The sequence below is a fragment of the Patagioenas fasciata genome, chromosome 32 (assembly GCF_037038585.1).
Source record: "Patagioenas fasciata isolate bPatFas1 chromosome 32, bPatFas1.hap1, whole genome shotgun sequence".
NCBI classification, from domain to species: Eukaryota; Metazoa; Chordata; class Aves; order Columbiformes; family Columbidae; genus Patagioenas; species Patagioenas fasciata.
The window spans coordinates 2,029,505-2,047,595 of NC_092551.1; the positions used below are offsets into that span (position 1 = coordinate 2,029,505).

Here is an 18,091-nt window from a genome sequence, read left to right on the forward strand (position 1 = left end):
ATTACACCCCTGACAACCATTAGCATATCCCACACCTATTCTAGCACAAACTTTCTATCTAAAAGATGCTATAATTATCAGTTATTTTCTATGGTACCAACTTTAAAAGAATATATCGTAAATCTATGTCCACCTTAAGAATAAGGCTCGGTTACAGTTACCTGCCTTGTAAGAATATACCATAAATCTATGTCAGCTTTAAGAACAGAGTTTGGTTACTGATTACAAGAGTTCTATGGCTACAGGGCTGGTTGCCATCCTAATATTAATCCAACTGTAAGAGATCCAGCGATATTCAGGGAAGACCCATCCTGTCCTGTTCCATGGAAAAAAAAATCATTTTGTAAGGTCGATTACTATCACTGGGGTTCCCGCACCCCGGCTTTTGGGATCCGGCGCTCGGACAAAACCCATCCCCACCCCTGCAGGAAACACCGAGAGCGCGGCTGCAGCACGTTAGCGCCCCAAAACCCCCAGGCTGCCCCATAGACACCCTAGAGATCCCCCCAGGGATCTGGGCATGGGCTTGGGGACAGCGAAGCGGGGACGGAAAGAGCCGAAGTAAGGACGGAAAGAGCCGAAGCCGAAGGCGCAGGGCGGAGAGAGATGAAGCGGGGACGGAAAGAGACGAAGGCGGCGAGGCCGGAAAGAGCCGAAGCGGTTACGGAAAGAGCCGAAGGCGCAGGGCGGAGAGAGACGACGAGGAGGCGGAAAGAGCCGAAGAGGGGACGGAAAGAGCCGAAGGAGCAAGGCGGAGAGAGACGAAGAGGAGACGGAAAGAGCCGAAGGTGCAGGGCGGAGAGAGACGAAGCGGGAACGGAAAGAGCCGAAGCAAGGACGGAAAGAGCCGAAGGCTCAGGGCGAAGAGAGACGAAGCGCGTACGGAAAGAGCCGAAGGCGGCGGAAAGAGCCGAAGGGTAACGAGCAGGGGCGGCACCACCCGAGCGTTGCCGGGGCGAGCCGAAGAGGAGGCGGGGAGAGCCGAGCGCTTCCGAACGGCGCCGAGGAGCGTGCAAGGATACCCGAGCGGTTCCGAACGGCACCGAAGAGGAGGTGGGGACACCCGAGCGGTTCCGAACGGCGCCGAAGAAGAGGCGGGGACACCCGAGCGCTTCCGAACGGCGCCGAAGAGCGTGCGAGGACACCCGAGCGCTTCCGAACGGCGCGGAAGAGGAGGCGGGGACAACGGCGCCATCTTGGCCGTCACGGAGCTGGAGGTCGTTAAGGAGCTAATTAGCGCTAATGAGGGGATGGGGCTGATTGAGGAGCTGGATTGAGGTTAATGAGGTCGGAAAGCAATTAATGAACATCTGGAGAAGCAGCTCGTTAAGGAACCCAATTAATGAACACCTAGAGAAAAGCCGCTCGTTAAGGGCTGAATTAATGAGTGGGGGAATCTGCTCATTAATGAACCCCGTGGCTCGTTAAGGGCCAACGCTTAATTAACGTAGTAACCAATAAACTCAATTCCTAAAGAGCGGGAGCCGCTAATTGGTGGGGTGGGGGTAATTAACCCATCGACCCCCCAGAGAGCACCCAGGCGTTCGGGGCGTGGCCTGAGGGCGCCCCGCCCACCGGCCGCTGATTGGCTGAACGATAAAGAGCGTGACTCCCCCCCCCCCTCCGCGAGGCCCCGCCCCCTCCCGGCTCTTAAAGCGACAGTGACCCCAATAATTGATTGTTTGGGGGGGTTGTCCCGGAGTTCGGGAGGGACCCAGGAGTGCCCCAAGGGAGCCAGGAGTTCGGGAGGGACCCAGGAGTTCCCCAAGGGACCCAGGAGTTCAGGAGGGACCCAGGAGTGCCCCAAGGGACCCAGGACTGAGGGAACGACCCAGGAGAACCCCAAAAGATCCAGAGGTTCGGGAGGGACCCAGGAGTGCCCCAAGGGACCCAGGAGTTCGGGAGGGACCCAGGATTTCCCCAAGGGACCCAGGAGTTCCCCAAGGGACCCAGGACTCAGGGAGGGACCCAGGAGTTCCGCAAGGGACCCAGGAGTTCGGGAGGGACCCAGGAGTGCCCCAAGGGACCCAGGAGTTTGGGAGGGACCCAGGAGTTCCCCAAGGGACCCAGGAGTGCCCCAAGGGACCCAGGAGTTCGGGAGGGACCGAGGAGTCGTGCGTGTGGATGAACAGAAGGGTGTTGGGTTCTCCAGTGGGTTGGGGGTGACATAGAGTGCCCCATAGACCCCCATAAGTGACCCATAGTGCCCCATAAGTGACCCATAGAGCCCCATCAGTGCCCCATAGAGCCCCATAAGTACCCCAGAGAGCCCCATCAGTGCCCCATAGAGCCCCATAGGTGACCCATAGTGCCCCATAGGTGACCCATAGGGCCCCATCAGTGCCTCACAGAGACCCATAAGTGCCCCATAGCGTCTCCGCACTGCCCCATAGGGCCCCACAAGTGACCCATGGAGCCCCATTACTGCCCCATAGAGCCCCGTAAGTACCCCACAAATGACTCATGAGCCCCATAAGTGACTCTTAGCGACCCACAAGTGCCCCCTAAGTGCCTGTTAGTGACCCCCAAGTGCCCCATGGAGCCTCATAAGTGACCTATAGTGCCCCATAAGTGACTCTTAGTGCCCCATAAGTGCCTTTTAGTGACCCCCCACGTGCCCCATAGCGACCCACAAGTTCCCCATACGTGCCCCATAGAGCACCATAAGTGACTCACAGAGACCCATAAGTGCCCCATAGCGTCTCCCCAGTGCCCCATAGCGCCCCACGAGTGACTCATGGAGCCCCATAACTGCCCCATAGAGCCCCATAAGTGACCCATAGTGCCCCATAAATAACTCACAGAGCCCCATAAGTGACCCATATAACCCCGAAAGAGGCCTATACTGACCCACAAGTGACTCATGGAGCCCCATAAGCAACTCATACAGATCCACAAGTGCCCCATAGTGTCTCCCCAGTGCCCCATAGTGCCCCACAAGTGACTCATGGAGCCCCATAAGTGCCCCATAGAGCCACATAAGTGACCTCTAGTGCCCCAAAAGTGATGCATAGAGACTGGGTCCATCCCGAACTCCTGGGTCCCTTGGGGCACTCCTGGGTCCCTCCCTGAGTCCCGGGAGATCAGGGAAGGGACCCAAAGAAAGGACCCAGGCGTCCGGGAGGGACCCAAATAAGGGACCCAGGCGTCCAGGGGGGGAATCAAATCCGGGACCCGTACAGGGATCTGGGCTCCGGAAGGGACCCAGGAGTGCCCCAAGGGACCCAGGAGTGCCTCCCTGAACTCCTGAGTCCCTTGGGGTACTCCTGGGTCCCTCCCGGACGCCTGGGTCCCCTATTTGTGTCCCCCCTCCCGTAACCTACAGTGCCCCCTACATGACTCATAGTGCCCCACAAGTGCTCCATGGAGCCCCATAAGTGACTCTTAGCGACCCATAAGTGCCCCATAAGTGCCTGTTAGTGACCCCCAAGTGCCCCATAGCGACCCACAAGTTCCCCATTAGTGCCCCGTAGAGACCCATAAGTGACTCATAAGTGGCTCATAAGTGACCTAGTGCCCCATAAGTGACCATAGAGACAGGGTCCCTCCCGAACTCCTGGGTCCCTGCGGCACTCCTGGGTCCCCCCGGACGCCTGGGTCCGCTCTATGGGTCCCCCCGGACTCCTGGTTGCGGCACTTATGGGGCTCTATGAACCACCAGGTGTTCCATGTCCATAATGACCCCAGGAACGCCCGTACATGTTCATAAAGTGAGTCTCAGGTCACCATTTCCATAGCCCCTCCCTGGCCCTCCCCTGTTCGCCTGCGCAGTGGCACTGGGTGAATTTGAGGAGGGGTCCTTGGGGTCTTTGGATGAAGGCTCCTTCAGCTTCCTCACAGTGGATTTGTACCTTTGGCTCATTATGAGGAACTGGCTGGAACCCAAGTGGCCAAACCGACTGAGACCAGACTGTCACCCACTTTTTGCTGTAAATCTTGGCCATCTCGTCTCCTCAAGGTTGCAGCTGGTGCTGTGGCGATCTCGGCATTTGATGAAGTCCTGCTCTTTTTAGCACAATCGGTTACATACAGCTCTAAACTAGATATTCATTATGTGGCTTAGAATGTTAGCTTGTTAGTAGGCCCTTACTATGTAGTTGCTTAACCCTTAAAACGTTAGTTCCCTCTATCAATATAACTTCCTAAACGAGCTTCATAATATTTTACACAGAACTTAACCACCTTTTTCCTTTTTCCAGGTTCGGAGTCCGTGCCTCATTTGGTTGTATCTGTGCACTCTGAACATCTCAGCACGGATCACAACCGCACTTCCCACAAGGCCCAAGTCTCAAGGGCTCTCCAGACCCCCTCTGCTGGCAGCACAGCCGCTTCCCGCACTAACAGCACCGCAGTGCTGAGCGAGGGGAAACAGCTCAGGCGAGCAGCAGAGCTGTGTGTGAGGAAGACTGGGACCCGCTGCTAACAGGCACCGTTACAATGAGACACGAAGGCAGAGGAGGCCTTTCCAGAGCAAAGGTGAGGGACAGAAGCCCCACGTCCACCCCACGCTGAGCAGAGCCAGTCATCCCCCAGCCCCTGGTAAAGACGTGGGAGCGTGTGCCCGCACCCGACTCCCCCACCTCTTCCCTCTGCTACTGATAAGAACAGAGAAAATAATACAGACTACACAAAACCAATCTTGAAAGTCTCAGCAACTGCAGGGCAGGCACCCAAAGTCCTGGACTGGACTCTGCAGCCAACCGGAGCTGGATTCAGTCTGGCACTGGCCTCAGTTCGCAGGGACAACCAGCAGGGTCCTCTCCTAATGTCGGTCATAAGCAGAAGGGAAAAAAGAAAAGGGAAAAGGGAAAGGGATGAGATCCTCGAGATCTCCCACTTTTATATGAAGTATTCACGTGAATGGAATGTCACACACCGTTGGTCAGTCTCTTGGTCTCCGGTTTCTCGTTGCCCCTCTCGCGAGATGTCCATCCGTGCTTATCATTAAGTTTGCATTCCATTGCTAGGTTCACCAAAACATGTGTCTGGTTCTCCAGGAAAATGCAGCCGGTATGAAGGGTTTAGCTGACAGGCAAATTCACTAAAAGAGAAACTTGGTTTTTGACAAAAGCAGGACAGAAGGACATGTCTCTACTGCAGGTGTCCCCGTCCTCTTCTCTCTGGGGGGCACAAACTGCCCTCGTGGGGTCCGGTTTCCCTCTGAACAAGGGGCAGTGAGCAGCACACAAACCCTCCGGGGCACCCCAGAGGGTGGCAGTGCCCTGGGGATCTCTGGGTGCTGCCATCGCCAGTGAGGCCACCGCTGGTCCAGAGGCAGAGTGCTGGGGACAAGGGGTCCCCAAAGGTACCCCAGGACAGGGGGTCTGTGAATCCAGCCAGGCACAGAACACTGGAGCCCTGTTCAAGAAGATACTCTGTGCCACCCAGACAGATACAGGGAAAGGCACAGGCTCCATGGATCTGAGCACCTTCTGCTCCCTGTCTCAGCAGCACCTGCAAAGGAACCCCATTCCCACACAGATCCCCATGACCATACTGGTACTCGCTGGCCCTGGGCAGTAGGACAAGGGAGTCAGCACTTACCCCTGCACAGCTGTACCCAGAGGAGCAGCCACAGCGTCTGAGGGCACAGCAGTCCCTCTGTGCCCATCCTGAGCCTCCTGCCCTGATGGCACCTCCCTCTGTGCCGCACTCCCTGCCACAGCTCCAGGGACTCGTGGCAGCAATGATAATGATGACAGGAGGGCAATATATCTCTGCAGATCCCCCCAGTTACAGGAGGAGCCAATCGAAGCAGCAGCACCTTTTTAGACATCGTGGGGAGCCATCTCCCCTCCCCAGTCCTCCAATGAACTTCTCCAGCGCCATTCATGACCATAAATGAGGGACGGCTCCGCTGCAGGTGCCACATCACTGCAATGGTAGAACATCACAGGACAGGGCTGGCTGTAGTGGGGGAAACAATTTGTTCACCCCTTGAGCTCTGAGTGTGGACCAGGAGCACTGAGCATGTGCTGCGACTGGCACATCCAAGAGCCTGAGGTGAGAGTGTCCAGTGACCCCGGTGCCATAAGACCCAGGGGGCTGGGACTGCACCGGGGCTGTGTCAGGAAGGGAAGGAAACAGCCCCTGTGACAGAGCCCACTGTGCTGGGAGCAGCAGGTGGGAAAGGGCACGGGGCTGGGCAGCTCCTGTACCTCCTGGGGACCCTGTGACAGCACATGGACGGTTGGCACCGAGCTCCATGGCCATGGGGTGTCACTGGTGACGAGAGCACTGCTCCTCCTACTGCCACTGCTGTGTGCTCATTGGTTACACTGACAGTGACCTCACACCCTCTACTGCCACCGCTGTGTGCTCATTGGTTACACTGACAGTGACCTCACACCCTCTACTGCCACCACTGTGTGCTCATTGGTTACACTGACAGTGACCTCACACCCTCTACTGCCACCGCTGTGTGCTCATTGGTTACACAGACAGTGACCTCACACCCTCTACTGCCACTGCTGTGTGCTCATTGGTTACACTGACAGTGACCTCACACCCTCTACTGCCACTGCTGTGTGCTCATTGGTTACACTGACAGTGACCTCACACCCTCTACTGCCACCACTGTGTGCTCATTGGTTACACTGACAGTGACCTCACACCCTCTACTGCCACTGCTGTGTGCTCATTGGTTACACTGACAGTGACCTCACACCCTCTACTGCCACTGCTGTGTGCTCATTGGTTACACTGACAGTGACCTCACACCCTCTACTGCCACTGCTGTGTGCTCATTGGTTACACTGACAGTGACCTCACACCCTCTACTGCCACTGCTGTGTGCTCATTGGTTACACTGACAGTGACCTCACACCCTCTACTGCCACCGCTGTGTGCTCATTGGTTACACTGACAGTGACCTCACACCCTCTACTGCCACCGCTGTGTGCTCATTGGTTACACTGGCAATGACCTCACACCCTCTACTGCCACTGCTGTGTGCTCATTGGTTACACTGACAGTGACCTCACACCCTCTGCTGCCACCGCTGTGTTCTCATTGGTTATATTGACAGTGACCTCGCACCCTCTACTGCCACCGCTGTGTGCTCATTGGTTACACTGACAGTGACCTCACACCCTCTACTGCCACTGCTGTGTGCTCATTGGTTACACTGACAGTGACCTCACACCCTCTGCTGCCACTGCAGTGTGCTCATTGGTTACACTGACAGTGACCTCGCACCCTCTACTGCCACCGCTGTGTGCTCATTGGTTACACTGACAGTGACCTCACACCCTCTACTGCCACCGCTGTGTGCTCATTGGTTACACAGACAGTGACCTCACACCCTCTACTGCCACTGCTGTGTGCTCATTGGTTACACTGACAGTGACCTCACACCCTCTACTGCCACCGCTGTGTGCTCATTGGTTACACTGACAGTGACCTCACACCCTCTACTGCCACCGCTGTGTGCTCATTGGTTACACTGACAGTGACCTCACACCCTCTGCTGCTGCTTGTTCTTCCAGAGCTGTTCTGGTTCCACTCCCCCACTCTCCTTCTCATCCCTTGTGTTGGTGCAAGGCCTGAGTGCTCTGGCAGCTTGGTCCCCGTCCTGCTGTGTGTCAGTGCTGTGAGCGCAGGCAGGGACAGGCAATGGGCACTGCTGTGACAGAGCTGGCCTCACAACAGCCTTTCCGGAGAGAAAGGTGATCTCCTATGGGCAGGATGGGAAGATTTCGGTCTTCGTACAGAGATTCTCCCAAGAACACGGCCACACAAGTGGCCACAGGTGCAACATCATTGTACAGCTGAACAGTGTGTGTGTGCAGGGCTGGTACAGCAGTGTCCTCTCACAGCCAGGCCTCCTGCCAGAGACCTGCAGGACCAGCAGAGCAGGGGCTGGGCTGTGCCCCTGTGCACTGGACACCCCACGGAAGGAGCCTCAGGTCAATCACCGTGCACTGTCCCCTCAAATCCACCATTTCCAGCACTGGCCTCTCACCCAGAGAAGCTGTTCTTCCCTCCATGCATGGACACTGAATGAGTATTCAGCATTCTGTGTCTGCTTTGTACAGCTGAGATGAGAGCATGCACACCATGTACGTCAGGTGACATGAACCCGAGTGAGCACAAACACCATCAACTATTCCTTGGGGTTCCATGAAGGCCTGTGGCACAGACAAGGTCTTGAGGTCACTTCATGTTGGAAGAAACATCCCATTGTTCACTGCCTGCATGCAGCACTGGGATGTGATTCCTTCACCCAAGGTCCTTGTGTCCATTCTTTCTGCCATGGGACATCTCAGATGGGTGCAGAGCAGGTGACACAGCGCAGGGCTGAGGTGCCTCCCGTCCATTGGGAGTGACAACGGGAGGCCAGAGGGACACTGTGACTCCTGCCTCTGTGTTTAAAAGGGACCGACTCTGTCTCTGAACACTCCTGGGTGCAGAAGGAGTTCACGAGGCCAGCTCAGACAAGGACACCTGACAGACCCTGACATTTCTGTGTGTGACTCCAAGAACAAACCTCAGTGGCTCAGTGAGATTCATCTCAGTTGCTGGAATGGCTCATTGCAAGTGCTCCTGTCTGCTCCATCACCCTTGCTCATGATCCTGGGTTGTGCTCTCAAAAGTACCAGAGCACTCAGAGAGGTTCTGGGGTCCTTGGAAAAGGCAGACATCCAACCCAACTTCAAGAAGGGCTCTTTAATTAAAATCCAGCCGTTTCCTCAAGAAGAGCTGCTCCTCCACCTGGTTTAGCGCCAGCAGCACAGGGCTCTCAGGCTCCATCGAGATCTCGGCCGCTTCCATGAAGAGCACACGGTGACAATGGTCTGAGTTGCCAGGGAGCTGATGGAGGGGTCAGTCTCCTCCTCCAAGGGCTGAATGGCTGCAAGGGAAAGAAGCAGAGCCCAAATGAGCTCCCATGTCTACAGAGACCCCCAGGCATCCCCTCCCGACCACACTCCCTGCTCACCTCTGCAGATCTCAGACAGACTCTCCTTGCTTGGGTCCCTCAGGTGCCGCACAGCCAGCCCTGGGCACAGAGCTCCATCAGCCCCTGCTCCCTCCCCTCATCAGCGCCGACCCCAGGGGAGAGCAGGAGCCGAGATCTTGGGACCGAGCAAGGCGGCCACCATGGCCACCTGGGTGGGCACGGCTGGGAGGGGAGGCCAAGGGCCTGCACGGGGCAGCCGGGGCTCTGGCAACCACAGGGCTGCTCCTTGTGCCAGGGCAGCGGCAGGGACTGGGGCCGGGCTGCCGAAAGAGGGACCTGGGGGCTGTGACTCACCAATGAACCTCAAGGCGGCCTCTTGCAAGCTGGTCTGAGGGTCCCTCAGGTACGGCAGGCTCTGCCTCAAGAGCTCTTGAGCCCTGCTCCTGTCCCGCTCCAGCTGGAGAGAGCACACGGGTGTGAGCACCTCACTGTCCCTCCCCAGCTGGCTGGACCAGTCCCTCCTCCCAGGAACCCACATTCCCCTTCCCCTCCGACCATTCCCGTGTCCCAGCCAGGAGCCCTGTGGGGCTGAGGCTGAGAGAGAGACACAGGCCGAGGGGTCCCAGGGGTGCTGAGTGCCCTCCCTCCCGCTGGCTGCGGGGCAGAGGGAAGAGCCCTTGGGGGCTCTGTTCTTGAGTTCAGGGAACAAGGATGCAGCTCGGGGCTGCAGCAGGACAGGCGAGGCACATCTGCAGAGCCCACAGCACAGACATGTGGGGCAGCCCCGTCCAGCCTGGGCCCTGGGCCCTGGGGTTGTCCTCACCAAGCTCTCTCCAATCCTCCATGTCTGCTGAGTCTGCACGAGGTGTCCAAGCTGTTTCCACTTGAGGAGCTCTGCTGCATCCAGGAGGGCTTCCCTGGCCACCTACGGAACAGCAGAAGCTGGGAGATGGCACCACGGTTGGGGAAGGAGACCTGGTGTCCCCCTCCTCTGGGCTTTGTTCCTGGGGTGATTCTGCCCTTAGGGAGCAGGGGTCCCAAACGTCCAGGGGTCTCTTCCCTGCATCACCGCTCAGCTTTGAAATCCGCACCTTGGCCACGCTCTGCACTTGGTCACTCATGCGGAAGAAGAGAGGGAGCAGGCCAAGTCGCACCGTGTTCTTCATCCTTCTCTTGTCGTTCTCCACCACCATCTTCATGAGGTCCCTGAAGAGGCTGATGGAGATCTTTCTCAGCTGGCTCAGCTCCTGAGAGGGAGAAGCACAGTAGGACCTGAGCACCAGCAGCTCTCTGCCCACGGGGAGCAGAAGCTCCTGCACGGCTGATGGGAGGGGAGATACTCCAGGGCGGCGTTGTGCACACTGCAGCTGTGGCCAGATCTGCGGCCCTGGGTCCACGAAAGGCCACTCAAGAGACTTGTTAAGCAGTGCCTGTGCCTCAAAGTGCTCTCCCAACCACCCAGCATCCCCCACCAGCTTCAGCAGCCATGGTGGGGAGGAGCTGTGGGAGCAGCTGGCAGGGAGCAGCTGGGCTGGGCTGCAGAACCAGAAACCATCCCACAAGAGTCCCGGGGAGAAAGCAGAGAAGTCCCTGCTCCGCGTGGCCGGGCTGAAGGGCAGCTGTCATTGCCCAGTTCTCATCCACTAGGCTCAGGTTTATACACCAGCCTTACGTCATCAAAGAAGGGCAGGAGAATCTTTGCCAGCGGCACGGCGATGGGGCTGGCCTCCTCCCTCTCCAGCTGAGCCATCACGTTTCTGAAGACCACCAGAGCCTTGGTCTTGATGACATTATTGCCATACTGCAGGACCCACGACAGGTCTGGCAGCATGACCTTCATTTTTCTGGCCTGTATGAAGAAGAGAGTTTCCCTCTTGGGACCAGGTCCATGTCTGGAGAGCTCCCCAGGCAGCCAGCAGGCCCCACCATGGCAGGGAGGGCCTTTGGAGCAGGCACCCCAGCCACTGCCAGCCCAGGCCAAGCCCGAACCCACTGCACCCTTGGCTGCCACCACGGCTCCCTTGGCATGACCCTACTCACCATCTCTTCTCTCTCTGACAGCGTCATCAAGCCCCTGAGCACCAGGGAGAGCACCTTTGGTCTTCGCTGCCTCAGAAACCTCATGATGAGGTACATTGGAGCAAACTCCTCATCTTGCAGGTCACTGCTGGCCAGGATCTGAAAGCAAAGCCGACAGTGAGCGACCGGTAGAGCTGGTGGGGCTCCCTGCACTGTGCAGCTCCTGGGGCACCAGGAGCTTTATCCAGTTACTCACAGCCAAGCGAAGGATGGATGTGTCCTCCCAGCATGTATGTAAGACCCTACGGTGCCGGTCCTGGAGTTGGATGTGCAGCTCCTTCAACACGTTCTGCAGGGTCTGGGGCACGGAGAACATCACCTCCCACAGTGCCAGGGCAGTGCTGCAGGAGAGCGCTGTCAGCAGGGCAGCCTGGGTCACAGCAGCGTGGCCGGCTCAGCGCTGCAGGACGGTGGGGATGCCCTGGGCAGCAGCAGAGGCTGAGCTGGTGCTCCCGTGGGGCTGGCAGGAGCACAGTGGGGGGCTCTGGGCTGCCTTGCTCAGCTGTGGCTGCTGCGGGCCTGGCTGACCCCCAGCACTGGGAAGCGTGGTGGGATGGAGGGTCCTGCTCCTTGGGGGTGTCCTGCAGGATTTGTTGGCTCTGTGTCCCTCTCCCCACAGGGAACAAGCCCTCATGGCTTTTGGGGCCAGTACCTGTCTGCTGGTGGTGCGATTGACAGCAGCGTGGACACCACCTCCCCAGGGCACTTGTCAACCATCCAGACAATTAGGGACACCACTCTCTGCCGGGCTGGGGCCGTGTTGATGCACCCCAGGGTTTTGTGGATGCAGCTCGTGATCTTTGGCACCTGGAGGAGACACAGGTGAGGATGGTGCTGCCACTGGAGTGCAGCCATTTCCTCACTGCCCTTCCCATCCCTCTCTGTCGCCTTCATGTGGCTTCACTTTACTGGGATTTGAGAGGAAGAGATGGATGGAGGGAGAACAAGGTCTGACAGGGCCGAAGGGCAATCCAGCCAAAGACCACTTACATCCACCAGCCAGAAATCGCAGTCTCTCTTGACCATGTCCAGCATGTTTCTGGCCGCCTTCTTGTCAAAGGTGCTGGAGTCGGTCAGTGCCTCGATGAACAGCAGGACCATGTCTGTTCTGTCGGAAGGCTGGAGATGTTCTGCAAAGAGCTAAGGGAGGAAGGGAGGCAGCGAAGCCAAGTCACACCGAGTGCCCTGGTGCTGCTGCTTCGCCGGGCGGTGCCAGCAGCCCTGCAGAGATGCCCGGCGGTGCTGTGGGTGCTGCGGCAAAGCTGGCAGCAGGGGCGGCAGGGACTGCTGGGGAGGAGGAGGAGAGAGGCCCGGGGTGAGGGGGGAGAGTTGGAGTCATGGGCAGAGGGTGCTGGTCCTGCCGTGAACCAGGGCTGGCTGGTGGCCAGCAGGACTGGGGCTGCTGCTGGGACACTGGAGAGCAGCCCTCGCATGGTCCCTGCTCGGGGACAGCAGGAACCCTCTCAGCAGGGACAGGGAGGCCACAGCAGCCCCCTGAGTTTGGAGGCCTTTGCTCTCACAAGACCCCTGCTGGTGCCACAGCAAGGGGGGAGCTCATTACCTTGGTAATGTGAGGAGCTCTGGACGAAGAGGTCAAGGAGGCGACCTCGGCTTCCCAGTCCTCCTGGAGCTGTGCATTCTCCTCTGGCACCGTCACACCTAAAAAGCAGGGAAATACAGAAGAGCTGGTAAGACACAGCAGCTTCGCCAGTACCGGACAGAGCTTTGAACCTGGAATGCCCAAGCAGGGAGGTTATGACCAACAGTCAGGGGAGGAGGTGGTGGAGAGCAGTGCCACGGAAAGGCTGACCCTCCTCCAGTGCACATGTGCGAATGCTCCTGGCCCTGGAAACTCCAAGGCCCTAGAGCTCTGCATGCAGTGCCACAGTTCAGTCCCCCATGGCTGGAATAGCAGTGATGTGGGGGACGTCTCGCACGGCTGCAGTGCTGCGGGTCAGGAGCAGAGGAGGGACAGTGCTGGTGACATGGTGTTGTCTCCAGGAAGCAGCAGAAGAGTCCATCACAACACCCAGGAAGACAAGCAGAGGTGCTGGCTGATGTGGCTGTGCAGAGGGATGTATCCCACCACAGCTTCTCTTACAGTGTTGCTGACGCTTGAATTGGAAGAGGAAACAGAGAGTGTCCAAAGCCAAGCAGCTGGTCTCTTCTTCCTTGAATGACAGGAATAGGAGGAGATGTCCTAGCAGCTGTCCGAGGATTGGCATCTGGATCTCAGCACCGGAATCATCTCTGTCCTCATTCGGATCAGCCTGGACAAGGGCAAAGGAAGTGCAGAAGGGCTGAGGGTATGTGGGGCCAAAGCCCTGAACCCAAGAATGTGCCCAGGGCTGGATCGAGGGTGGTCAGAGCTTTGCAGGGCCCTGCAGACCCCAATCCCAGAACAGCCCCATGCAGGCAGAGCTGCCAGACCTGGGTTCCCTCGGTGCTCCTTGGGCAGTCCCGGCCAACACAGGACTGGGGCAGAGCTGGGTCCTGGCAGAGCAGGGAGTGCCTGGTCCTTACCTTCAGTGAGGAGTAGTTGGCCAGCAAGAAGCTCAGCAGCCTCATCCTGCCCACAGCCCTCTCCCGCACAGATGCCCTCTCAGAGGTGCTGAAAGTCAAGAGCATCTGGGAAGAGAGAAGCTGCTGGTGAGCCCTGGGAGCAGCCACCGCTCCAGCAGAAGCAGCACTGCTCAAGTCCAGGCTTGGACTGGCCTAGTCTATTAAGGCTTCCTATGATCTGGAACAAAGCCTGTAATGGGCTTCCTGTCCTCTGGCAGGCTTGGGACAAATGCCCCGGGCCAGCCCTGCGGCCAGGCAGGAAGGCGGATGCCACCCTCTGCGGCCACTGTGCTGCGGAAGAGCCTGGTGGGCAGCCCCTGGCTCCCCAAGGAGGTGGGCACCCTCCCGGCAGCGCTCTCTGCACGGCACGGGTGGGACTGTCACCTCCAGAGTGGACACCCCGTCCCCCAGGGCGAGGAACAGCCCTGGTGAAGCCCACTCTTTGCACACGCCAGACCTGGAAGATATCCTGCATCTTCTCACTGACTTGAGAGGCAGGAGAGTTGAGCACCAACGCCACAAGCATGCTGTCCACAGCCTTCATGGTCTGCAAGGAAGACAACGAGTTATGGCCACGTTTCCTGCCATCCCCCTCACCCCAAGAGACTGATCTGAAGTCCCAGCACCAAGGGAGGACTCGTGCGCTGCTTCACGGTGCCTGGGAGAGACCCAGGGGCAAATAATCTGCTGCTGTCAGAGCAGCCCATGGCACTGGATGAGGCCAGGCCCACGGGAACGGGGGAAGGGACAACAGTGGGAAAGCAAAGCCTGTCTGGCATCTCTGGTCATAGCGCAGCACGGGGTGACCAGAGAGCAGCCCAGAGGGACTGGGGCTCCTGTAGCTCCCCCAGCACTTACCATGAAGTAGAGGTAAGGTTTCAGGTCCCTCATTTCCTCTTTTGGAGGAAGCATGAAGACGCTGGAGAAGCAGGCCTGGATGTGGCTCCTATCTTTGCCTTCCAGCACCTCCTCCACGAAGCTACAAAGAGAGAGGGGCCAGTAGGACATGGGTGCTGGGAGCAGTGCCTGGAGGTCTCGTACAGGTGGACACGGGGCTCTGGGGCAGGAGTCCCCAGGAAGGATGGACAGGTACCTCATGTCGGCCATGGCAAATGCGGCAATCCGCTGCACCACTGTGGGCAGTTGGTCCCTGGGCTCCTCTTCCAGCAGCACCTGCAGAGCACAGCCGGGATGGGACCTGGCAGCTGCCAGCACCCAGTGCCACCAGCCCCCGGCCCTGCCCAGCACTGTCCTCACAGGTGCCGGTGCCGGGGGCATTGCTCACTTCCCCAGCGCTGCTGGGTATCCACTCACCTCGATATTCTCTACCAGCTCGTATCTCTGGCAGAAGAGGTCTAGGCCCTGGGACAAGTCGTTGTATGTTGCATCTCTGAAGATCATAGCAATGCATTTAAGGAACTCCATCTTCTGTTCCTCGTCCTGGCAGCCAGGGGACAGAGAGACAAACGGGAAGCGTGAGATGAGGACTCGCGGCCAGCGGCACCGCAGCATGGGGTGCAGTGCCCATTAGAGACCTGGGAGCAGCAGCTCTGCCCAGCCAGCGCCCTCCAGCACCCCGCAGCAGAGCCCCTGCCAGCAGACGCCGGCACAGCCGCCTTCCAAAGGGCCGCGGTTACCTTGTCTGGGCTGCTGACAAGGGACACGATGGAGTCCACATGTTCTGGTTCCACCTCATATGCGGATAACGAATCGGCATCTAATAAAGGAGGAGAGCAGGGAGGGCTGCACAGAGGGTTTGCAGGCAAGAGAGAGCAGAGGAAGGAGCTCTGCCCCATGTCCATCCCAGTGCCAGCTGCCCCGGCACAGCCTCCCCGTGCGTGTGGGGGCTGGAGGGTGCCCAGCAGAGGGGCTGCGATGCTGGAGCCAGGCAGGACGGGGAAAGCCCCCGGTGCAGCGGGTGAGGAACTCGCTTCAGATGGGCAGGAAAGGTCCCCGTCCCGCAGCACGGTGCCTCCTGCCCGCCCAGCTGCCTCTCACTGCCCGTGCCCTGCAGCAGGAGCTGGGTCCCCTCTGCCCGCAGAGGCTGTGCTGGGGCTGGCTCCCCACTTGGAGCAGCCCTGGGCTTCAGGCAGCATCATCACCACCCATGGGAACCCCCTGCCAGCGTGTGGGGAAACGTGATTTTGGTGTGGAGCGGGGAGCGATCGCTGGGCCCCACCCTGCCCAGACAATCAGGGCCCCTCACTCACCGATCTGCAGTGGCTGGACCACATCCACCTGGTTGGGCTGCGGTGGAGATCTGACCTCCTGGGGACCCCCAACCTCCTCCTGCCAGGCCACCCGGGGGCGGCTGGGGGGTCTCTCCTGCCAGGCCAAACTAGGTCGGATGGGGGGTCTCTCCGCCATTTTTAAGTCAAAGGGAAGGATTACGGATGGGGAAGGTGGACGCTTCGGCAAACGCCTCGGTGCTGCAGCTCTGCCAGAGGCAGCGGTGAAAGGTGTGGGATGCGCCCGTGTGCTCCTCGTCGGGGAAAGACGGGAGCTGAGCTCAGGATCTCCCTGCTCCAAGTCTGCCGGGGGCAGCAGAGTCTGCCGGGGCAGCTAGAGCTGGGTTGTGGTTGGGCTCGATGATCTTAAGGGTCGCTTCCAACCAAGAAGATTCTCTGATTCTCTGAGAGATGTGGGCTACGCTCGGGGCTCTCGCCAGCTCCGTGCTCGCACCCTGTCCCGTCACCGTCCTGTCGGACAGTGTGGGCTGGGCCCGCAGCGGCGCTGAGCACATGCGGGGCAGTGGGTGTCACCAAGTGAGGTCACAAAGGGCCCCACTGTGACCCTGTGCCTGGGCAGGGAGGGTCAGGATGTCCCTTGGGAGGCACAGGCCAGCTCAGCCCTGGGCACCTGGCTGCTGAGTTTCCATCCCAGTTTCTAAAAGCTCCAGCACCCATTGCTCTGAGCAGAGTCTTGAACAGTCTGCTGCACCGCTCCATGTTCCCAGCGGCTGGTGCATGATGGGGGTGTCACAGACACACTCAATGCCACGCTCCTTGCTCCAGACGCCTATGAGGATGTTGCGGAAAGGATCCCGTTGGCTGGCTCAATTCTCTCTGGGCTGCCAGGGGTGGCAGATGCACTCGATCCCCCAATCACCCCCAGCCAAACCAGAGCAGTTTGGTCCAGGCTCCAGAGGAGGGAAGGGGCTGAGCCGTAACCAGGTCAAGAACTCCTGCCAGGAGACCCACGGGGAAGCAGAAGAGCACATGAGCACTGGTGATTTGTGAGCGCACGAGTCTCAGACACACTTTTCTTACTGTGCGTAACGTGACTGTGAGCCTATCACTTCACTCCGTAAATATGACAGCCTGGATGAGCCCACTGTGAGCTCTCCCTGCTAAATAAGTGAGCTGTGTGGCAATGGTTTTGCTACTCAGAGATAAGTTTAGTATTAATCATTTACCTTAAGTAGATGCACACTAAATATAATCAATTCTTTAGGACATAAGGTGGTATGATTTTTAATATACTCTTTGCTTCGTGTTACTTGATAAGCTGGATTTGCTAAAATTTTAATCCGCAAAGTTCTGCTCATATCTACCAAAAGCAACTACAAACTACACTGATCACTTACAAGACAATGCCCGTATTGCACTTCGCGGAGAAGAAAGGAATTTGCGTCCAGGCAAAACAGCACCTGCAAGGCTATGGACAATAAACAATGTCTACAGCTCAACACAGCAAAGCCCACGTGGAATCAGAGAAGTTTGCCACTGGAGCTTTAAACAGGGACTGCAGGGCGAACGGTTATCAGGGAGAGAAGAATCCTGACCGTGTGCTCCGTGAACGGGTACAGGCACCTGCAGAGAAGGCCAGCAGCATTGGGCTTGGCGTATTTCCCACATGCAGTGAACAATAGAGTGAACCTGCCACGGAATTCTTGAAGTTGCACTTGTCTTTAAGAAATCCAAACGCTGTTCTGCACTGAGCAGAACCCTAAATTGCTCTCCAGTGACACCACATCGCCACAGGACTTGCTGTTCAAGGCCCAGGACCGTGCTGCAGGCGGTGCCATGCAGCACAGTTCATGTTTCCAGCCATCTGGTCGTGGTTTCCACCATTGTAAGCACGGAGCTCTTGCCGTGGCGGGTTTGTGGCGCTGTGATATGGACACTTCAGTCATCGCCCCCATACCACACAGGCTTTGACCGCTTGTCTTGCTTGATCGTCGCGCATGTTTCACAATGGCGGGTAACCTGTGCAACAGTGTCCATGGTCGAGTCCACCCCTCAACCACGAGCCCATCCATGTGGTGCATCCCTTCCTCAATGACCTGGGGCATCGTGGGCCCAATGGGACCCCAACAATTCACCTTCATCTTGCCAGTGCAAATCTATCTCAGCCACTTCAACCTGGGCAGCTCGATCCCCCCGCTGGTTGTTCGATCGGGTTCTGCACTGGGCCGAATCTCGGGCACACGGCTTCTCCGTGGCAAACTCTCACAGGCAGGTTCTCCATCTCCATGAGCAGCCCAGATGGGTTGGGCTCTGCGCGGCCAGCGGCTCTGCTTCCACTGCTGGAACCAGCGCCACGGGGCAT

At 58.2% G+C, this 18,091-nt stretch overlaps 1 protein-coding gene and 2 long non-coding RNA genes across 3 annotated transcripts; 1 reads left to right on the forward strand and 2 right to left on the reverse strand.

The window, feature by feature from the left end:
- The first annotated feature begins 887 nt into the window (after window positions 1-887).
- Window positions 888-4,637, forward strand: LOC136115917 (uncharacterized). The gene is made up of 2 exons (XR_011736110.1): window positions 888-1,217; window positions 4,200-4,637. It is a non-coding gene; the product is annotated as an uncharacterized lncRNA (long non-coding RNA).
- On the reverse strand, window positions 4,245-5,932 carry LOC139825977 (uncharacterized). Its single transcript, XR_011736109.1, has 3 exons — window positions 5,545-5,932; window positions 4,877-5,041; window positions 4,245-4,762 (listed from the first exon to the last, which is right to left on the reverse strand). It is a non-coding gene; the product is annotated as an uncharacterized lncRNA (long non-coding RNA).
- A 7,143-nt stretch (window positions 5,933-13,075) lies between these two features.
- LOC139825961 (maestro heat-like repeat family member 5) lies at window positions 13,076-18,091 on the reverse strand. Its single transcript, XM_071800629.1, has 10 exons — window positions 17,996-18,091; window positions 15,932-15,977; window positions 15,178-15,257; window positions 14,855-14,980; window positions 14,634-14,713; window positions 14,399-14,519; window positions 13,998-14,087; window positions 13,502-13,606; window positions 13,218-13,248; window positions 13,076-13,092 (listed from the first exon to the last, which is right to left on the reverse strand). The coding sequence occupies exons 1-10, from the start codon at window positions 18,089-18,091 to the stop codon at window positions 13,076-13,078; spliced, it is 792 nt and encodes a 263-aa protein (XP_071656730.1).